At 38.2% G+C, this 19,076-nt stretch overlaps 1 protein-coding gene across 1 annotated transcript in view; it reads right to left on the bottom strand.

Annotated features, from left to right (window-relative positions):
* Positions 1 to 19,076, bottom strand: part of LOC139459078 (stAR-related lipid transfer protein 5-like) — an 88,350-nt gene continuing 69,274 nt past the window's right edge. Inside the window, exons 3-6 of the mRNA XM_071240558.1 lie at positions 9,187 to 9,322; positions 6,927 to 7,041; positions 5,944 to 6,040; positions 1 to 5,375 (exon numbers count right to left, since the gene is read on the bottom strand). Of these exons, the coding sequence (XP_071096659.1) occupies positions 5,219 to 5,375; positions 5,944 to 6,040; positions 6,927 to 7,041; positions 9,187 to 9,322 (505 nt within the window). The 3' untranslated portion in view covers positions 1 to 5,218. The remainder of the gene's footprint in view (positions 5,376 to 5,943; positions 6,041 to 6,926; positions 7,042 to 9,186; positions 9,323 to 19,076) is intronic.

Raw genomic sequence — 19,076 nt, 5'->3', positions numbered from 1 at the left:
TTTGCTTCACAGCCACATTTATTGTTCCATATTTGACAATGTTTGACATTGAATATGTTTGACAGTGGTTCTATGGGCTAGTGAATGGTGACAACATTGTACAGCCTATGACAAAAGTACCTGAAGAGACTGCACACTACAGACTGTAGCACAAATAACTCACTTCATGACAGGACTTGAGTATGAACCAGCATATCAGGGTAGCCCATGTGATGCCTTGATATAACTCACTGGTAACGCAATACCATAAACATTCTTTGAATGGTAACATGTATACAATGTTCATTATTTACTTGAAAACTACAGAAATTGTGAATATTGTAATGAAAATAACTAGCATTGTTTACAGACAATTTGAAAGTGAAGATTTCAAAAAGGTTAATTTTTTTTAATTAAGTGTTTCAGTGAGTCAGTGAGTAAGTGATTGAGTATGGTTTTACGCTGCTTTTAGCAAAAATCCAGCAAAATCACGGCAGGGGACAGCAAAAATGGGCTTCACACGTTGTACCCATGTCGGGAATCGAATCCGGGTCTTCGGCGTGACAAGCGAACACTTTAACCACTAGGCTACTCGACAGCCCCTTTTAGTGTTTTAAAATCAACATGTAACTATCGATATACAAATTAGATTTACAATTACTAGTCATTAACATAAAGTATTATCATCATAAACTTTTCCTGGTAGTGACTTCCTACACCTACTGTAAATCATTTCAACTAGGGTAACTGACATACCTTGACAACAGCAAAGTAACTCCCTTTCTGGATGAAGAAAAGCACATGGCATAACAGAGGCATACCACGTTGGGTACAAAAGTCTCATCTGAGAGAAAGCAATTTCACTATCTTGACCAACGTTTCAAGCTTTTTTAAACACCCTCCAGACATTTATTCCGTCTCTGATACATGTATACGGTTAAGATTGTGCCGTTGACAACACTGGCTGCATAGAACAGCACAGAATGACTTCTTAAGGCTTTGAGTGCCTAACAACTGAACTATGTTATATAGTTCCATATTATTGAGCAACTGAAATACTTGACATCTATATTATGTTCCGCTATTAAACTGAAACAGGTTAAAATGTTACAGCTGAGGCTTTTAAAAATTAAGGAATAGGTTCTCAGGCAATGGCTTTTGACAATATTGTGCGGGCAGGTGATGGTTCTTTTTTTTCTTTGGTTGTTCAACTAGTATGTAACCAAATAATTAGTCGCGTAGAATCAATCTGGAAAGGGCCTACTTAAATGTATTCCTTGATGAGTAAGGTACCTGAATACAGTAATTGATCTTTTTTTTTTAAAAATGGAAATAAAAACGAAACGTGCGGCGAACTTTATGATGATGTGGGCAGTGCCTGAGAACCAAGACTATTGTTTTTTAAGCCTGACGTGACTGGAAGCTATGTTCTACTGGTAAACCGCCGACACAGTCAATAAAGTTGATTTACTTCCTGTGGACCATACAATGTTGGGAGGAGTGTCCTGGGATCCTTGATGTTTGCTCCTATAGTATTTGAATCTGGAGAGACCCAAACTCTTTACTTTTTATCCTAAAAAGGACCCCTTGACTTTCATGCTTAATTTCCAACACCGAAGGAGTTGTGTGACAGTTTGTACAAGAGTTGAAGATAAAACTTGTCAACAATACACAACTAAGTACTTACAGTTTCATAAATGAACATATGTGCACATTTGCTACTTAATATTTGAATTGATATATATATTCAAAATAAATATTACTTATGAACATCTAAAAGTATTATTGTAATATTTCTATAGTACAAAGTTGTGCTTGATGTACATAAGTTAAGGATCTATCTACAATATATCAAATGGCTGTAAACTCCATAGACTTCATACAAATTAGACTTCTAGATTATATACTTCATTTTGAATACAATTATTACACACACAAAAGCCCCATTGTGAAAGCTCCTTTTGAATTGAAGTAAAATGACAGAATTTCAACAAAATGACAACAATATGAGTTATCAATCCCTTAACAGTCCAGGTGACCCTGGGATTCCTTGGAATCTTTACGTAGGAGTGACTGAGTGAGTTGGTTTAATGCCACTCTGGGTGGTATTTCTTTACATCTTGGCCTGCATGTAAGCTTAATGTAGGAAAGACTAAAGTAACGCATGTCATGCAACCTAGTAGCACAGGTCCAAGGATCAGAATCAAGGTGAATCTGGGAGTGGAATAACAATCAGCAGATCCTGGCAAGGCTAAGGGAGAGAACTCATAGCTTTAGATGACTGCGCTGCCTCTGCCCCTCCCAAATACTCAAATAGCTAATATTTAACTCTACATATGTGAATGGTGAAACCCATGAGCATAGTGCTGACATACCAAGGATCATACTTGGAGTGATCTTGGTTTAGATCCATGACCAGAGGATCCTGGCATGGTTAAGGGTGGTAACTCTTCTCAGCGAACTAGTTACTTGAACAAAGGCTTGATACACCTACTCCTATACCTACAAACATAAACACTACAACAAGATATTAATGTACAATTACAGAAATATATGAAACACACTTTAATCTAAACTTCATCAGAATTATACAAATATATTTTATTTAATAAAATTCCACGAAGAAATGATGATATAAGAGCCCTAATCATAGATAAGCTATCAGTTAATTCGATACTGTGTTTGTGTTCAAAATATTTAGAACATTTACATAGCCACCAAAGTCGGAATTTTTACGGTAATTGAAAATATGGCAAACGAAATCACAAACCACGGGTTGATGTTTCTTTGGATTTCCCTATTTCCATGTTGTTACTGAGGTTGTGCATGACGTTTTATGCCGTTGTGGATTCTGCAGCCTAAGCATGGACTTCACATACTGGACCAATGAAATGGGAGATTGAACCCAGGGTGTCTGTGTCCTTGAAGAACACACTCACCACAGAACGACCCCATCAGCCTGATTGTGCAAGCTGATCTTGTCTGCAGATTGTGGCAAGTAATTTCACATGTGGAACAATATTGTGAAACAATGTATACAAGGTATACAGGGTTACATCACAAACTAATTATGTCTCTCGGAGCAGGAGCAGGAAGTATGTAGTGGTATTCTTATCCTGATATGCAAGTGGAATTAACTCCTAAAACATTCATACATCTTTATTCTGATTTCACTACAATTAATACAAAATGAAATAATTTATTGGCTATTCAGGACAATGTTTTAGACAATACAGATTGATATAGGTCCAAGTCCTATTACCTATTTTTTTTTTATAGCCTGGTGACTGGATGTGTTCAGGAATGGAGAGTATCACCGACCAGGTCCCCTGGTAATTAGAAGCAGTTATAGCCAGAGACTGCAGAAGATGTGTGTGATGGCTGTTATGTTTATTTTCAAGCTCCAGCATATTTTCAGATGGGTAATAAATCGATTTGTAGATATCCAGAGAAATCAACTCCTATAAGTAACCAATCTCATTAAAATCAGATCTTAGTTCTCGCTACCGCTAAACAAAGATCTGAGGACATCCCATTAGGGGTCACGTCAGAACGACTTTTCATCTGACAAATCAGAGCATAGCTTACCAGATCATGAAAGTGACAGTCAGAATGTGATTCCTAATCATGCAGCCTCGAAAACTTTAACACAGGGTATTCAGAACGATAGTTACGGGCTTTACGACTGAATCCATACAAGCTAGACCTTCTATTAGTCATCCCAGAATGTCCTTTTGTTCAGGTTTCAATTTTTTAAGTGAGAATTTGTCAAAATATGTTTTGAAGCATAGTTGTCATTTAGACATTAGTGCCGTAAAGCACGAGAAAGCTGCTTTCTGATATGCTAATGTCGACTTCCTGTCAGTCATTCCATTGGTCGGTCAAAGTTCCCGCAAGGTCGGTCTGATGTGACCCGTAATAGGGTGTCCTCAGATCTTTGTTTAGTGGTAGCGAGAACTAAAATGGGATTTTAATGAGATTGATAAGTAACCAATGTTCAGAACACAACATTAAGATATACATGGATACATAAAAACAGCACAGATTGGACAGATAAGAAATGGACTAGTTTTTTCAACCCTCATTTAACATATATAATCTATCATCAGTGTATATTAACCATGTTTTTGAAAAAAGTAGATGCTTGAAAAATTGTTATTTCAATATTTCAACAAACATTATTTCTCCAAACTTTCTTAATACGCATGATGATAAATTGTATATATGGGGTTCATGTGTAGCACAGTTTACATGGGGATGTGCAGAAGAATATGCCAGATAGACAATATATTCATGTGTCTCATAGCACTCAAAGTAAATGTAAGATAGTCATTGCAAACATAAACTTTCTCATCATGAAAACTTGGCAAAATGACTGAAAATTGTGACTTTCATGAGGTGATTATCAGGTTTACTGATTATCTAAACAGTCATTTGGTTCAGCTCATGTTTATACGACTTCCCTTCTTGAATTCCAGAAGCTGGAATTAACGTTTAAAGACATCACAGAAAGAGTCTGTTGTTATCCAGATGTTTCTGGTCCACTTTGTTTTGGCGATCATTTGGCATCAGAACAAATGTAAGCCTGCTATAAAAGGGAGGTAACTCTATAATGACAATTTCTTGAGTAAACATGTAAAATGTTACCTATAAAAACGTTACACAACGTCTGTCTTTTCTTAAATACCAATGGCAAAGGCCTTCAGTGGCACATAAAGTACCTCTTTGTACATAGACAACTTGTGAATCAGGACAGAACTTATAAGTGAACTTGTCAACATTAATCAATTTCAAGATAAAAGAATCCTGTATATCATATGTAGTTACTGTGACTCCAGACTAACAGGTTCTGGTCTAACAAAGTTTCATTGTAACACTGTATGTTAAGACATTTTGACTAACTTGTCTCAGTGACACACTGTATAACTACAAGACTACACAATTAATCAATTAATCTTGAACGAACTCAGTTTAAATGTGTAAGATATACCTCAACAGAATGACTTCCACATATCTAAACCAACAAAGACACACCAAGATTCTCTTCAACACAAACTTGTACCTACATTGAACAATAATTGAAAAAATAATTTCCCACAAATTTGTTAAAATAACAAAACACTTGATTCGCACTAACAATATTGTTCTGAAAGTATGACGATAAAATGCATGTAGATCAACATAGTTTCCCTTGCTGGTGTATCTGACATAAGTCTTCAGTGCCCCAGTGAACTGACACTCATCCCACCAACTTCCCATCTTCCTTCAGACAAGCTCGGAGGTTCGTGAAAAAGTCGACCATGGAACCAGGGATGGCAGAGTCCACTAGCTTCTTCGGGCACATCCCTTTTATATCTGGCTGTATCAAGGTCACCAGCTTCGTATGATTTGGTTTACTGTTGGCAAACAATAACACATATCTGAAATAAGGCTGGACAATCAATACAATTGTGCTTAGGTTTTGGTGTTGGAACATTTTGTAAATGCAAAGTATTGAAAAATAGTTCAGGTGTATAGTTTTATAAGAAGAAATTTTGATCATTCAGAGATAAGTTAAAGGCACACCAATTTCATTTCTAATTTCATCTAAACGCAGCATTTTAATCCCCCTAAATTCTGTCTGTTTCAAAATTGGTCCGCACTTTCAGTATTTTCAGACTGATTTACCTTATAATATTCTGATACAGTGATTGATTAGATGTTGCTTAGTGCTGTATCAGCTATCTTGCAGGGTTGTAGTATTGGAGAAATAACTTAAGTTGTCTCCCTTTGACTGAAGCCAAAACTGAAAGATCCATGTTTTAAACTGACCTATTCCCCAAAATTGGTTAACAGTAAAATCTCAAAATGTGACAGCAATTTACATGTTCCCAAAACAACATTTGTGCATACTACATGTTTAAACATAGGAACAATGTCCTTGGCCCCATGTTTTCTTAAATGACGTGAAGAAACGGATCTTACTCTGGAAACTTCTGGCACAGCATGCCACAGGAGTAGTTCCATCCTCGGACATACTTGTCCTGGAGCGGGCACTCGTCATCACAGGAGACGCTTACACCTGGAACATTGCATCACAGACTTTAGGGCTTTGTTTCAACACATCGACTATCTACACTTTTTAAATTCCAGAAGGCGCAGTGATTTGCTGTGCAGAGTTGCGTCCCTTGGGCAGGCGAGAAACCTATGATTGTGGGTTCGAATCCCTGTTCGCCCCGATTATGTTTCTAGGTTTGTCAGCACCATACCCGTGCTCGTGGGTTTCACCAAAGTGGTAAACGTCCAAGGGCTGCATCACTTCGGGCTTTCCTCCCACATTAAGCTGACACGTCGTGATATAACTTGAATACTGTTAAAAGCGGCGTTAAACCCAACTCACTCACTCACTTACATTCCAGAAACAATATACTTAAGATTTCACATTACTGTAACTTAACCAGGTGTAAGGAGCACTGTTGGCCCATTATCTAAGGCACTGCCATTTTCAGTGCAGAGTTTTGTCCCTTAGTTGCCAGTATCTGTCAGTCATGGGTTTGAACCCATGCTTTGCCCTGATAATGATCCATGTTTGTCAGCTATACACCTGTGCATGCTTGTGGGACACAGTTCCTCCCATATTAAACTGACATAACTGAAAAAAGTTCAAAGCGGTGACAAGCTGACTCACTCACACACACCTAATTTAATTTTCTAAATAAATGCCATGTTTTGTGAATTAATGATATGGGTTAAATGCATTTTAAGTATGTTTCAGTGACATCATATAGACAGAAAGGCCAAAGGGATTGCAGATTGTAGATGTTTTTCTTCATGAAACCCACAACCACAAGTAATATGCTGAAAGATATGTATTCAACTTTAAATAATTTGCATCAAGCTTACATGGATGAGGAGAGAAAAGATGTAACATTGGAACATAAAACTACCACAATGTCAGCCTCCCTCACCATTGGTAGATATGAAGGTGTCTTCTCGTATTGTTAGAATGCAATCCAGGAAGTCCCGTGGCGATATTAAACCCATGCAGGCACTGTCAGTACATGTTCTGTTGATTCTCAGATCCTGAAATACCGAAAACTTCATAGAGGAGTCCACACATTTACTTACATATACCTTCAGTTGGGGATATAGAGTTATACCCACTGGAAATAGAACATGTTGTATATATCCTCTGTAAGAAGATATGGAGGTTTATTAGTCAATGAAAGCAGAACATGTTCCGCATTTACCTTCTGTCAGGAGATACAGGTTTGTTTATATTACCTATTGGAAGCAGAACTTTCTGTATACACCTTCTGTTAGGAGATAATGGTTGGTATTACCTAGTGGAAGCAGAACATGTTCTGTATACACCTTCTGTCAGGAGATAATGGTTGATATAACCCATTGGAAGCAGAACATTTTCCGTATATGTTCTGCTTCCACAAGGTAATATCAACCATTATCTCCTGACAGAAGGTATATACAGAATATGTTCTGCTTACAATGGGTAATATCAATCAGTATCTCCTGACAGAAGGTATATACAGAATATGTTCTGCTTACAATGGCTAATATCAACCATTATCTCCTGACAGAAGGTGTAGACAGAATATTTTCCGCTTCCAATAGGTAATATTAACCAGTATCTCGTTACAGAAGGTGTAGACAGAAAATATTTTTTATACACCTTCTGTCAGGAGATAATGGTTGATATTACCTAGTGGAAGCAGAACATTTTCTGTCTACACCTTCTGTCTGGAGATACTGGTTGATATTACCTAGTGGAAGCAGAACATTTTCTGTCTACACCTTCTGTCAGGAGAAACTGGTTGTTATTACCCATTGTAAGCAGAACATATTCTGTACATACCTTCTGTCAGGAGATAATGGTTTATATTACCTATTGGAAGCAGAACATGTTCTGTATACACCTTCTGTCAGGACATAATGGTTGATATCACCCATTGTAAGCAGAACATATTCTGTATATTCCTTCTGTCAGGAGATAATGGTTGATATTACTTAGTGGAAGCAGAACATATACGGAAAATGTTCTGCTTCCAATGGGTTATATCAACCATTATCTCCTGACAGAAGGTGTATACAGAACATGTTCTGCTTCCACTAGGTAATATCAACCATTATCTCTTGACAGAAGGTGTATAAAGAATATTTTTCGCTTCCAATGGGTAATATCAACCATTATCTCCTGACAGAAGGTATATACAGAATATGTTCTGCTTACAATGGGTAATATCAACCAGTATCTCCTGACAGATGGTATATACGGAAAATGTTCTGCTTACAATGGGTAATAACCAGTATCTCGTGACAGAAGGTGTAGACAGAAAATGTTCTGCTTCCACTAGGTAATAACAACCATTATCTCCTGACAGAAGGTGTATAAAAAATATTTTCAGCTTCCAATAGGTAATATCAACCAGTATCTCCTGACAGAAGGTGTAGACAGAAAATGTTCTGCTTCCACTAGGTAATATCAACCATTATCTCCTGACAGAAGGTGTATAAAGAATATTTTCAGCTTCCAATAGGTAATATCAACCAGTATCTCCTGACAGAAGGTGTAGACAGAAAATGTTCTGCTTCCACTAGGTAATATCAACCATTATCTCCTGACAGAAGGTGTATAAAGAATATTTTCCGCTTCCAATAGGTAATATCAACTATTATCTTCTGACAGAAGGTGTATATAGAATATGTTCTGCTTCCACTAGGTAATATCATCCATTATCTCCTGACAGAAGGTATATACAGAGAATGATCTGCTTCCACTGGGTAATATCAACCATTATCTCCAGAACATATTCTGTATACACCTTCTGTCAGGACATGGTCTCCCAAAAACCACCAACATCAAGAAATTGTTTTCCCCCTTGCAGCAACTGCTGAAAGGAACTGGCACTGCCTCTTTTATGTCAGTAAGTTTCTGCTGATCAAACAGAATTAGAAAATACTGATTGTCTCTTGGTAAATACGCAACTATCTGCATCATCTGAAACTTAAACTGTTGTTTGGGCATTCTGTAATGTCAATACATTAAGTTATGGGAGTAACAATAGGGATTTCCTTAGGGATTAGAGACCTAATAATAAACTTGACCAGGGGAGATAAATTATATATGTGACAATCTTTCTCAATAATTGGAATATTAAGAGCAAATATCCTTAATATCCATATTTAATCAGTCATATTGCAAATACTAACTTCAGAAATTTCCCTGATTGTCTCTATCTTCTTCATGGCCTTGTCCCACTTCATACGCAGCGAGTTGCCTGGCAATGGGTCGACATACTGAAAAACCACATCTGGCGGGCAGTTGAACTCGCTCTGACCACGATATCTGGAAAAACAAAACAGTAGCACAAAATCAACTAAATGTTTCAAAGCAACCAATGTTATTCACGTTTTCTTTAAAATTGTGTAGTTGTGGTTTCGCTGTTTCTGACTGATTTATGTGTTTATGTACATTTTGTAGTGAATGGTAAGGAGAAGGTGGATTGATGTGTTTTGTTTGTGTGCTGTGTATGCCCCAGTCAGCAATATTCCAGCTATATGGTGGCTTGTAAATAGTTGAGTCTGGACCAGCGAAACCACTTATGGATATTATGATCAAATATCCATGCCTGAGAGCCTGATCCATTAAGTCGACTTGAATGACTTGCCGGGGACCAATTTTAATCTGGAATCCCCAAGAAAGTTCATTGATTGTCACGTCATGTCAGTGTTTTGGAGCAACACTGTGTGTATAGCAGGGGTGAGGAAAATTTAAAATCCCAATCGGACATTTGCATTTAGGCCACGCCCCCTTCAAATAGCGTATTTTTGTACGACTTTTCACACACATGACAAGTTGTTACGTACAGTGTTCCCTCGTGCACAGCTGATTGCTATTTCCGGCTTAGTTGAAGAGAAAATACACACGGTAATCTTAATCTCTGCATATATAACAATGCCTTTGAGAGCAGGAAATACATTTTAAATGGTAAAATCATCATGTCTAGTGATGTTTTATATCAAATTTCATACTTTTATTGACCAAGTTTGTTATGCCTGTTAACAAAGTTGTTGAAGGGATACAATAACGTTCATCAATTATTTGGACCCCTAAGGTAGCGGTGTTTGTTTTTTAAAATGTCCGGACAGAAAAATTTAAATGTCCGGTAAACAATATTTTAAATCGGACATTTGAGATTCCCAATCGGACATGTCCGGCGCATATGACCGTTTCCGGACCACTGGTGCATAGTCCAATCCCTGATTGGCAGTTGGGCATAATGAGTTACTAATGTGTGGAGTTGATGTGAATTTAACCTGACGATACCATACACGATATGGCTGCCCCAAAATCAATATATATATTTATTCTGCATCTATTTTCAAAACGTAATATGAATGAAGTTTTGCAAAAACCTAGTGTATAAACTATTCAGGCTTAGATTATACTATACCTTATCATGATACAGGATACCGATCTGATATCCAAATATTAGTTTGAGTCAATTAACTAATCATTCGACTTAAAAACAAACTGGTTAACAGCAACATGCTAGGCTGCATAGAACATGGAGTATTTGACACAAAAATGGTCTAGATATATACTCAATGCCAAAAGAAACGCAAACTATAGAAACATTTGGAGAAGTATGTTGCATTTCTTTTGTTGCTGAGTATAGTATGGTGATATTCATCATCTAAGTACATGTATTATTGATGCGATAAACCAATCGGTAAACTTGGCAGTAGGATCTGATGAATATGCAAATGAAGTCACTCAGCAGGGACTACTTTCAAGCTCAATACACTGATGCAATGCAACTCTTCACTACAATTCCCAATATACCATTCCCAACATGTTTCTGTTCAAAAACTTGGCTGTAAGTCAAATGACACTATAAATTGGGCAGTTCACTCAAACATTGTTTCCATATGTTGTTTCTAAATTAACTTCATTGGGTGTAATTACATCTAAAACACTGACGAGCAAACGCTTTAACCACTAGGCTACCCGACCGCCCCATTTGTTAAAAGAGAGAAGGAGTAAGCATATACTCAAAAACATTGTGTTACTCATAATAAAGAAGTTGACATCCATAAATTCTCTCTCTTACTTGTGTATCACTTCTATACGCTATTCATAGATTTGATATTTGTCATCACAGTAATCGTATCGCAGGCTCAGTTTAGAAGGCCTATGGTATCTATAAAGTAGTTTTGATAATATCACATCAAAAACATACTATTATTGAATCTGTTTAATATAATCCTGTATTTGTAATGTTTGCATACATTCACCAAATAGCTGTTCATCTGAAAATTTATAGTTGTCAGGAAAGTTTATGAAGACAAGAAACGTTAATGGATAACAAGTGTATATAATATTTGTTGTTAGCAACAACGTTCCTGGGATACTTTAGGTCTAAAAAGATGCACACAATATCCTTCTGGAACTGAGATAATGACACCAGGACACAGCTACAAAAACAAGATAACTCTCCCACAACGACAAGCAAGACTGTCAGCACTGAGGATCAGCTTTCTGTTAAACAGTGACTTTAGGCTACACCCTGTTTTGTGGGAGAAAAGTTCACAAGATCTTTTTATGCAGATACAGCTGGAGAAGCCTCAGTCAGCTATACTACTCAAAGGAAGTTAAAGAACACCCATTTTTTTTCATATCACTTAAGTTAATCTGTCATGGCTGGTGGGTATTGCAACACACAGCCTTCCAAATGAGGGTGTTCTTTAACTTGTTTTGAGTACTTGATGGTATGAAAGTAAGAGGACATGTTGAAAGTGAATGGTGTATTTGACATGACACCCAAGGATGACCAGATTTAGGTTCACTGTAAAACCTTTCTCTGTCCTATATGCTGATATGAAGCATGGTCCCTAAACAGCAATAAATAAGTGTTTCTTTTATCGGTTTTGATCAGTACATAAACTTCACCATTCCTAGAAAATCTGGAAAACTGATAACACACAAAGGTTGTGGTGACAGCTTACTATGTGGTAATTAAAATTACGGGTTGGAGAGTTTTCAGAGTATTAGCCTGTATTAATGTTTGAAATTCATTGCTCTGGCTCCTTAGCATACTTGTGATGTGTACAGTTAATCATGTTTGCATGAAGATGTCTTATACCTAAAATATTCTCTGAACAAAAGTGTTTTTACATTCGATAATAAGGTAGACACTAACAAAGTGAGGCAACTCATACTTTGACAAAAGTAAATGCTTCAATCTTCGTGTATAGCAAACACTTGAAGTTGCTACCATCATCCTAGTGTATGGTTACTTGGAATCATACAACTCCGAGAACAGGAGACACCAAGGGATTGTTGATAATCCCTGGCTGTGAGAGGGAACACAAAATAAATGGCCATGTTTCTATTTTTATCATTATTTGAATATTCACTTTATGTTGATGTTTTTTCTAAAAATAAACAGATACCAAAGTGATAAACAATGGCAATAACTTTTAAATGAACTTGTTTACAGCAGAGTTCTAGCTGAGCAAAGGTGGGTAACTCTACCAAGCTGATCAAAGGTGGGTAACTCTACCAAGCTGATCAAAGGTGGGTAACTCTACCAAGCTGATCAAAGGTGGGTAACTCTACCAAGCTGATCACAGGTGGGTAACTCTACCAAGCTGATCACAGGTGGGTAGCTCTACCAGGCTGATCACAGGTGGGTAACTCTACCAAGCTGATCAAAGGTGGGTAGCTCTACCAAGCTGATCAAAGGTGGGTAGCTCTAAAAGGCTGATCAAAGGTGAGTAACTCTACCAAGCTGATCAAAGGTTGGTAACTCTACCAGGCTGATCAAAGTTGGGTAACTCTACCAGGCTGATCAAAGGTGGGTAACTCTACCAAGCTGATCAAAAGTGGGTAGCTCTACCAGGCTGATCAAAGGTGGGTAGCTCTACCAGGCTGATCAAAGGTGGTTAACTCTACCAAGCTGATCAAAGTTGGGTAACTCTACCAGGCTGATCAAAGGTGGTTAACTCTACCAGGCTGATTAAAGGTGGGTAACTCTATCAGGCTGAGCATAGGTGGTTAACTCTACCAGGCTGAGCATAGGTGGGTAACTCTACCAGGCTTAGCAAAGGCAGGTAACTCTACCAGGATTAGCAAAGGTGGGTAATTCTATCAGGCTGAGCATAGGTAGGTAACTCTTCCAGGCTGATTGAAGGTGGGTAGCTCTACCAGGCTTAGCAAAGGTGGGTAACTCTACCAGGCTGATCAAAGGTGGGTAATTCTATCAGGCTGATCAAAGGTGGGTAATTCTACCAAGCTGATTGAAGGTGGTTAACTCTACCAAGCTGATCAAAGCTGGTTAGCTCTACCAGGCTGAGCAAAGGTGGGTAGCTCTACCAGGCTGATCAAAGGTGGGTAGCTCTACCAGGCTGATCAAAGATGGGTAATTCTACCAGGCCGAGCAAAGGTGGGTAACTCTACCAGGCTGATCAAAGGTGGGTAGCTCTACCAGGCTGATCAAAGGTAGGTGACCCTTTTCAGGCTGATCAAAGGTGGGTAATTCTATCAGGCTGATCAAAGGTGGGTAATTCTACCAAGCTGATTGAAGGTGGTTAACTCTACCAGGCTGAGCAAAGGTGGGTAGCTCTACCAGGCTGATCAAAGGTGGGTAGCTCTACCAGGCTGATCAAAGATGGGTAATTCTACCAAGCCGAGCAAAGGTGGGTAACTCTACCAAGCTGAGCAAAGGTGGGTAGTTCTACCAGGCTGATCAAAAGTGGGTAGCTCTACCAGGCTGATCGAAGGTGGATAGTTCTACCAGGCTGATCAAAGGTGGGTAACTCTACCAGGTTGATTGAAGGTGGTTAACTCTACCAAGCTGAGCATAGGTGGGTAACTCCACCAGGCTTAGCAAAGGCAGGTAACTCTACAAGGCTTAGCAAAGGTGGGTAATTCTATCAGGCTGAGCATAGGTAGGTAACTCTTCCAGGCTGATTGAAGGTGGGTAGCTCTACCAGGCTTAGCAAAGGTGGGTAACTCTACCAGGCTGATCAAAGGTGGGTAACTCTACCAGGCTGATCAAAGGTGGGTAGCTCTACCAGGCTGATCAAAGGTAGGTGACTCTTCCAGGCTGATCAAAGGTGGGTAATTCTATCAGGCTGATCAAAGGTGGGTAATTCTACCAAGCTGATTGAAGGTGGTTAACTCTACCAAGCTGATCAAAGCTGGTTAGCTCTACCAGGCTGAGCAAAGGTGGGTAGCTCTACCAGGCTGATCAAAGGTGGGTAGCTCTACCAGGCTGATCAAAGGAGGGTAATTCTACCAAGCCAAGCAAAGGTGGGTAACTCTACCAAGCTGAGCAAAGGTGGGTAGTTCTACCAGGCTGATCAAAAGTGGGTAGCTCTACCAGGCTGATAGAAGGTGGATAGTTCTACCAGGCTGATCAAAGGTGGGTAACTCTACCAGGCTGATTGAAGGTGGTTAACTCTACCAGGCTGATCAAAGCTGGTTAGCTCTACCAGGCTGAGCAAAGGTGGGTAGCTCTACCAGGCTGAGCATAGGTGGGTAACTCTACCAGGCTGATCAAAGGTGGGTAACCCTACCAGGCTGATCAAAGGTGGGTAACTCTACCAAGCTGAGCAAATGTGGGTAACTCTACCAAGCTGAGCAAAGGAAGGTAACTCTACCAAGCTGAGCAAAGGTGGGTAGTTCTACCAGGCTGATCAAAAGTGGGTAGCTCTACCAGGCATATCAAAGGTGGGTAACTCTACCAGGCTGATCAAAGGTGGGTAACTCTACCAAGCTGAGCAAAGGTGGGTAACTTTACCAAGCTGAGCAAAGGTGGGTAGTTCTACCAGGCTTATCAAAGGTGGGCAACTCTACCAAGCTGAGCAAAGGTGGGTAACTCTACCAGGCTGATCAAAAGTGGGTAGCTCTACCAGGCTGATCAAAGGAGGGTAGTTCTACCAGGCTTATCAAAGGAGGGTAGCTCTACCAGGCTGATCAAAGGCAGGTAACTGTCACAGGCTATTCAAGGTTGGTAAATGAAGGCTAGTTAAAGGTAGGTAATGATCACAGGCTGAGCAAAGACAGCTAATTCTAGGAGACTGAGCAAGGATAGGTAACTCTCGCAAGCTTGGCAAAGGCATGACGATATTTTCATGAAGGGTAAACCTTTACTTGCATTTGTATCTTGAAAAGAAAATAATCACAAAAAGTGTTTGAAATGTCTTCAGTTTCTATATCCATCTGTCCATATTATGCCTTAAATCACAGCCATTTGGTTTGCTTGGTGACTTGAGTTCCAACAGTGACCCATAGGAAACCTTTGTGGTAGTTTTTACTGATATCCATTATCATGATACCAATTTGGAATCAAAAATCAAAGAAGAATATAGTCATGATCATTTCCATAAAATCCATAAACTGTCATTGTGTTTTCATATAGTTTTCAATACATATTACTAATATACCAAGAACAAAAGACACTAAAAATATTACACGCAAAACAAGCATCACGATAATGGTGTAACTATGAATGACTTGCCATCTTATATCATAATCCCATTACCCACAACAGTAATTTTATCTACGCCTGTACTTTTCATCAAATAAAACAATCAAGAGCAGGGTAATTACAACAGCCAGGAATTATTCTTCTCTACACAGTTCCTGAACAAAGTCTTTTCTGTACGATCATCAGCAAGTGTTACTCCCTGTTGCAATGGAACATTACCATACCAGCTTACAGTGGATGTGCTGATGCAGATGCTAATGGCATACATTGATTACTGTAATACATATTGAGATCAATCAACATGAACAAAGAGGGTTAGCCATGGTTCCCCAGATACTGGAGTCTCCAGAACATATAATATGTCTGGACACAAACGCCAAAGGACATTTTAGATCAGTACGCTGGACCTAAGGTTCTGGGAGCAATAAGGCCAAAAAAACAAAAACACTTGGTTTTCAGGTGATGGCAAGAAATAAAAGTAATTTGTGTGAGCTAAAACCCTGTGCGTGTGCGTGTGCGCGTGCGCGTGCGCGTGAGCGTGTGTGCGTGTGCGTGTGAGTGTGCGTGTGCGTGAGCGTGTGTGCGTGCGCGTGTGTGTCAGGGAAAAGTGGGGTACTTGAAGGGTCAAAATGTTTATTTTATTAAATCAGCGAGATATCAGGTGAGTGGATTTTGCTGATCATTATTTCATCCTTAGGCTAGACCAATTCATCATTCTTCACTTAAATATTGCACAAATCTGAAGAAAATATCTAAAAATGATGTTTGATTAAAAACGTTCAGGTTTTTTAATTTGATATTTCAAGAGTTTTTAAAGAGGAAATATTTCTCAAACAACACTGTCAACATTGTTATCATTTATTTATTTTTTTCTCTTTATTATCCAAGAAAATTCACAAAACAAGGGGATAAAGTCTGCCCAACCTCATGTTAATTATAACTACTGGAGTTGAGAGTTTGTTTATATAGCTATATTTCTGATTGATGGGCTGACTCCTGGGTTTCAAAGTTAGGATGGGTTCAATTGCAAAAAATTGTTTTTGCCATTTCTTGTTTAATGAAAGTCTAGGGTTTAGTGAAAAAAATAGCATGAAAATACATCCAATACCTGGTAGTATTATTGATAAAATAACAAAACACTGGTCAGTCCAGAAATCAGTTAAATTTTCTGCATCCAGACAAAGACCATGACTTTGAGAGTCGGCAGGCAAGCGGGATCTGTAACTCAGGTATAACCTCACACTGCTATGTGCAGAATGCGTAATACAAACCCCTTGGTAATTAGTGAGTTAGCTGCCTCGTTATGAAACACTAGGTATGGCAAGTTTATGCTTCTGGGGTTGAGATCTGTAACTAAAAGCCTGTTGCACTGATCCAGCTGGGCAGCCTAATTCCCAGAATGCTGCCTCATGAGCCATGCAGAACATCAATATGCATTCGTGGAATGGAGGAAAAATGTTAAATACTGTGTTAAAAAGAAGTGACATTGTCAATTGTGATGTTATGTGATAAAGACGGAAAGCAACACATGTTATTACACTCAATTTTAGACTTTTAGAACTTCACACTAGTTCTATTTGTTGACTGAGTAATCATCAACATGTCTGAGCACACACGAAGGCATCTGAGTTGGGTGCATACAGATAACCCCAAGCTACTACTCAGATATAGTCAGAGTCTACCGGTATAAGAAACAACGATTAATAAAAAACTGCCACAAATCTAAAGTGTTAAACACTGAAAATTTAACAGATAATTTAAATAACCAAGATAAAGTCAAACAAAAAGTAAAAACCCAACATAAATCGGAAACTGCCATGTTTGCTTAAAAATATAAGGTTATAATCTTTATCTTAAGAGATTTCTTAGAAGAAATTACCTTGATCTTAATTCTAGGGATATCCCAACCCCAAATTTTGCAACAGTGAAAAAAATAGTAAGTGTTGTTCTAAATTGAGTTATAACCTTCACTTAAAGATCTTTTTAAGAAATTACCGTCACATAATTCCACAAAAACAAATATTATTTTGCCCCTAGTCTGAGCAAGAATCTGTTCTAAAGGATCTTTGAAATGTCTGTGTTTGTTCATATTGAAGTACCTACCTAAATCACATGCAACACACATATTGCTATCATACCCTGTAGTGGTCCCGTTTTGAATACTCTGTTGTTTTACAATAGACTATCATGTCTCAATTTTCATATATGCGTATGTACAGCATGCCTATTTCATAACACCCTTTCAACTTCAGCTCTGGCAACAATTACAGCGCAAACATTCCTCAGCCAAAACAAGAAATATCATCCTTCCCTTGCTGTCTATCTATCCAGACATGACCCTCAAATGTCAATATTTTCTTTAATTAAACCCCATTTCGTCCGCAGTCTTGAATCAGAGCAACAGACGTACCGGTAGTCTACCTACGCTGTGTTTTGGTTCGCCTTTCCAACTTACCCACTCAGCAAACACACTCACTCTCGCAGCTTTCACAAACTGGCTAATTTCTTCGGAGGCCTTTTGGAGAATTTTTTTAAATTGAATCGTCAGCTTTAAAACTGCTGACATAAAGTATGGTAAGGGGCTGTCTTTGCAACCCGAATCTGTCACCTGGTACTGGAGGGGATAGTTTTCACATAAACACAGAATTGTCCTTACTGTGTCCACATCCTTCTTATCTTGTAGGATCTGTTGAATAGTTCATTAAAGTTGTAATTTCAATTTTGCCACAGTAATATCTTCAATGATGTTTTCAAACAAAACATTTCTTTAATTTTATTGCAGATTGGAATAAAAATGACTGTGTTACTTTGCTGTGAACAAGTATGGATGTTTTGATAAAGTCTTGATATTCCCTATTAATTGAAATGCCAAAGCAATATTATGTGCTAGGAGAGTGTTTAATCAAATTAAACATGTAAGCAACAAATTATTTTCAGCCAAGAACACCTATATTTCTTAATTTATGAATGAATATGAATGGAAATAAATAAATAAATATAAACTGTGGCAAAAAGAAGACTTATTTCAAAACATGAAAATACAATTACTATCATAACCAAAAACAACTTTCTGTATAATTCCTTTCAAAACTGACCTCTTTTTATCACTAATCACTTTCAGGAATTTTACTCACATTTGGCTTTAATTAGCCTAGAAAAATCGTAAATCCCGAAAAGAACTATTCTGGCTTCAAATAGGGGTGCCTTTATGATGTAGTCATATCAATGATGACATCAAGTTGGACATTCCAGATGTAAATAAATCACACTGATGCATGCTTAATCACATTATCTAGTCGTGTATCATAAAAATATTTAAACCTCAGTTTAATGTTAAATATTTTATTTAATAGTTCATATAAAACATTACATATATCATGCATATATTGGGTGTGTGTGTGTCGGGGGGGGGTAGCCTAATGGTGAAAGCTTTAGCTCGTCACAACAAAGATCTGGGTTCGTTTCCATGGGTCCAATGTGTGAAGTCCATTTCTGGTGTCCCCTATCATGATTTTGCTGGAAAATTGCTAAAAGCGATGAAAACCATACTCAATGAATCACTCACTCACTCAAGTCTTGAAAATGGGGTCAAACTGACTGTCA

Source organism: Haliotis cracherodii, unplaced genomic scaffold (assembly GCF_022045235.1).
Source record: "Haliotis cracherodii isolate W230 unplaced genomic scaffold, xgHalCrac1.p SCAF_1, whole genome shotgun sequence".
In the NCBI taxonomy this organism is placed as follows: domain Eukaryota; kingdom Metazoa; phylum Mollusca; class Gastropoda; order Lepetellida; family Haliotidae; genus Haliotis; species Haliotis cracherodii.
This window is presented reverse-complemented; position numbering and strand designations above follow the sequence as displayed.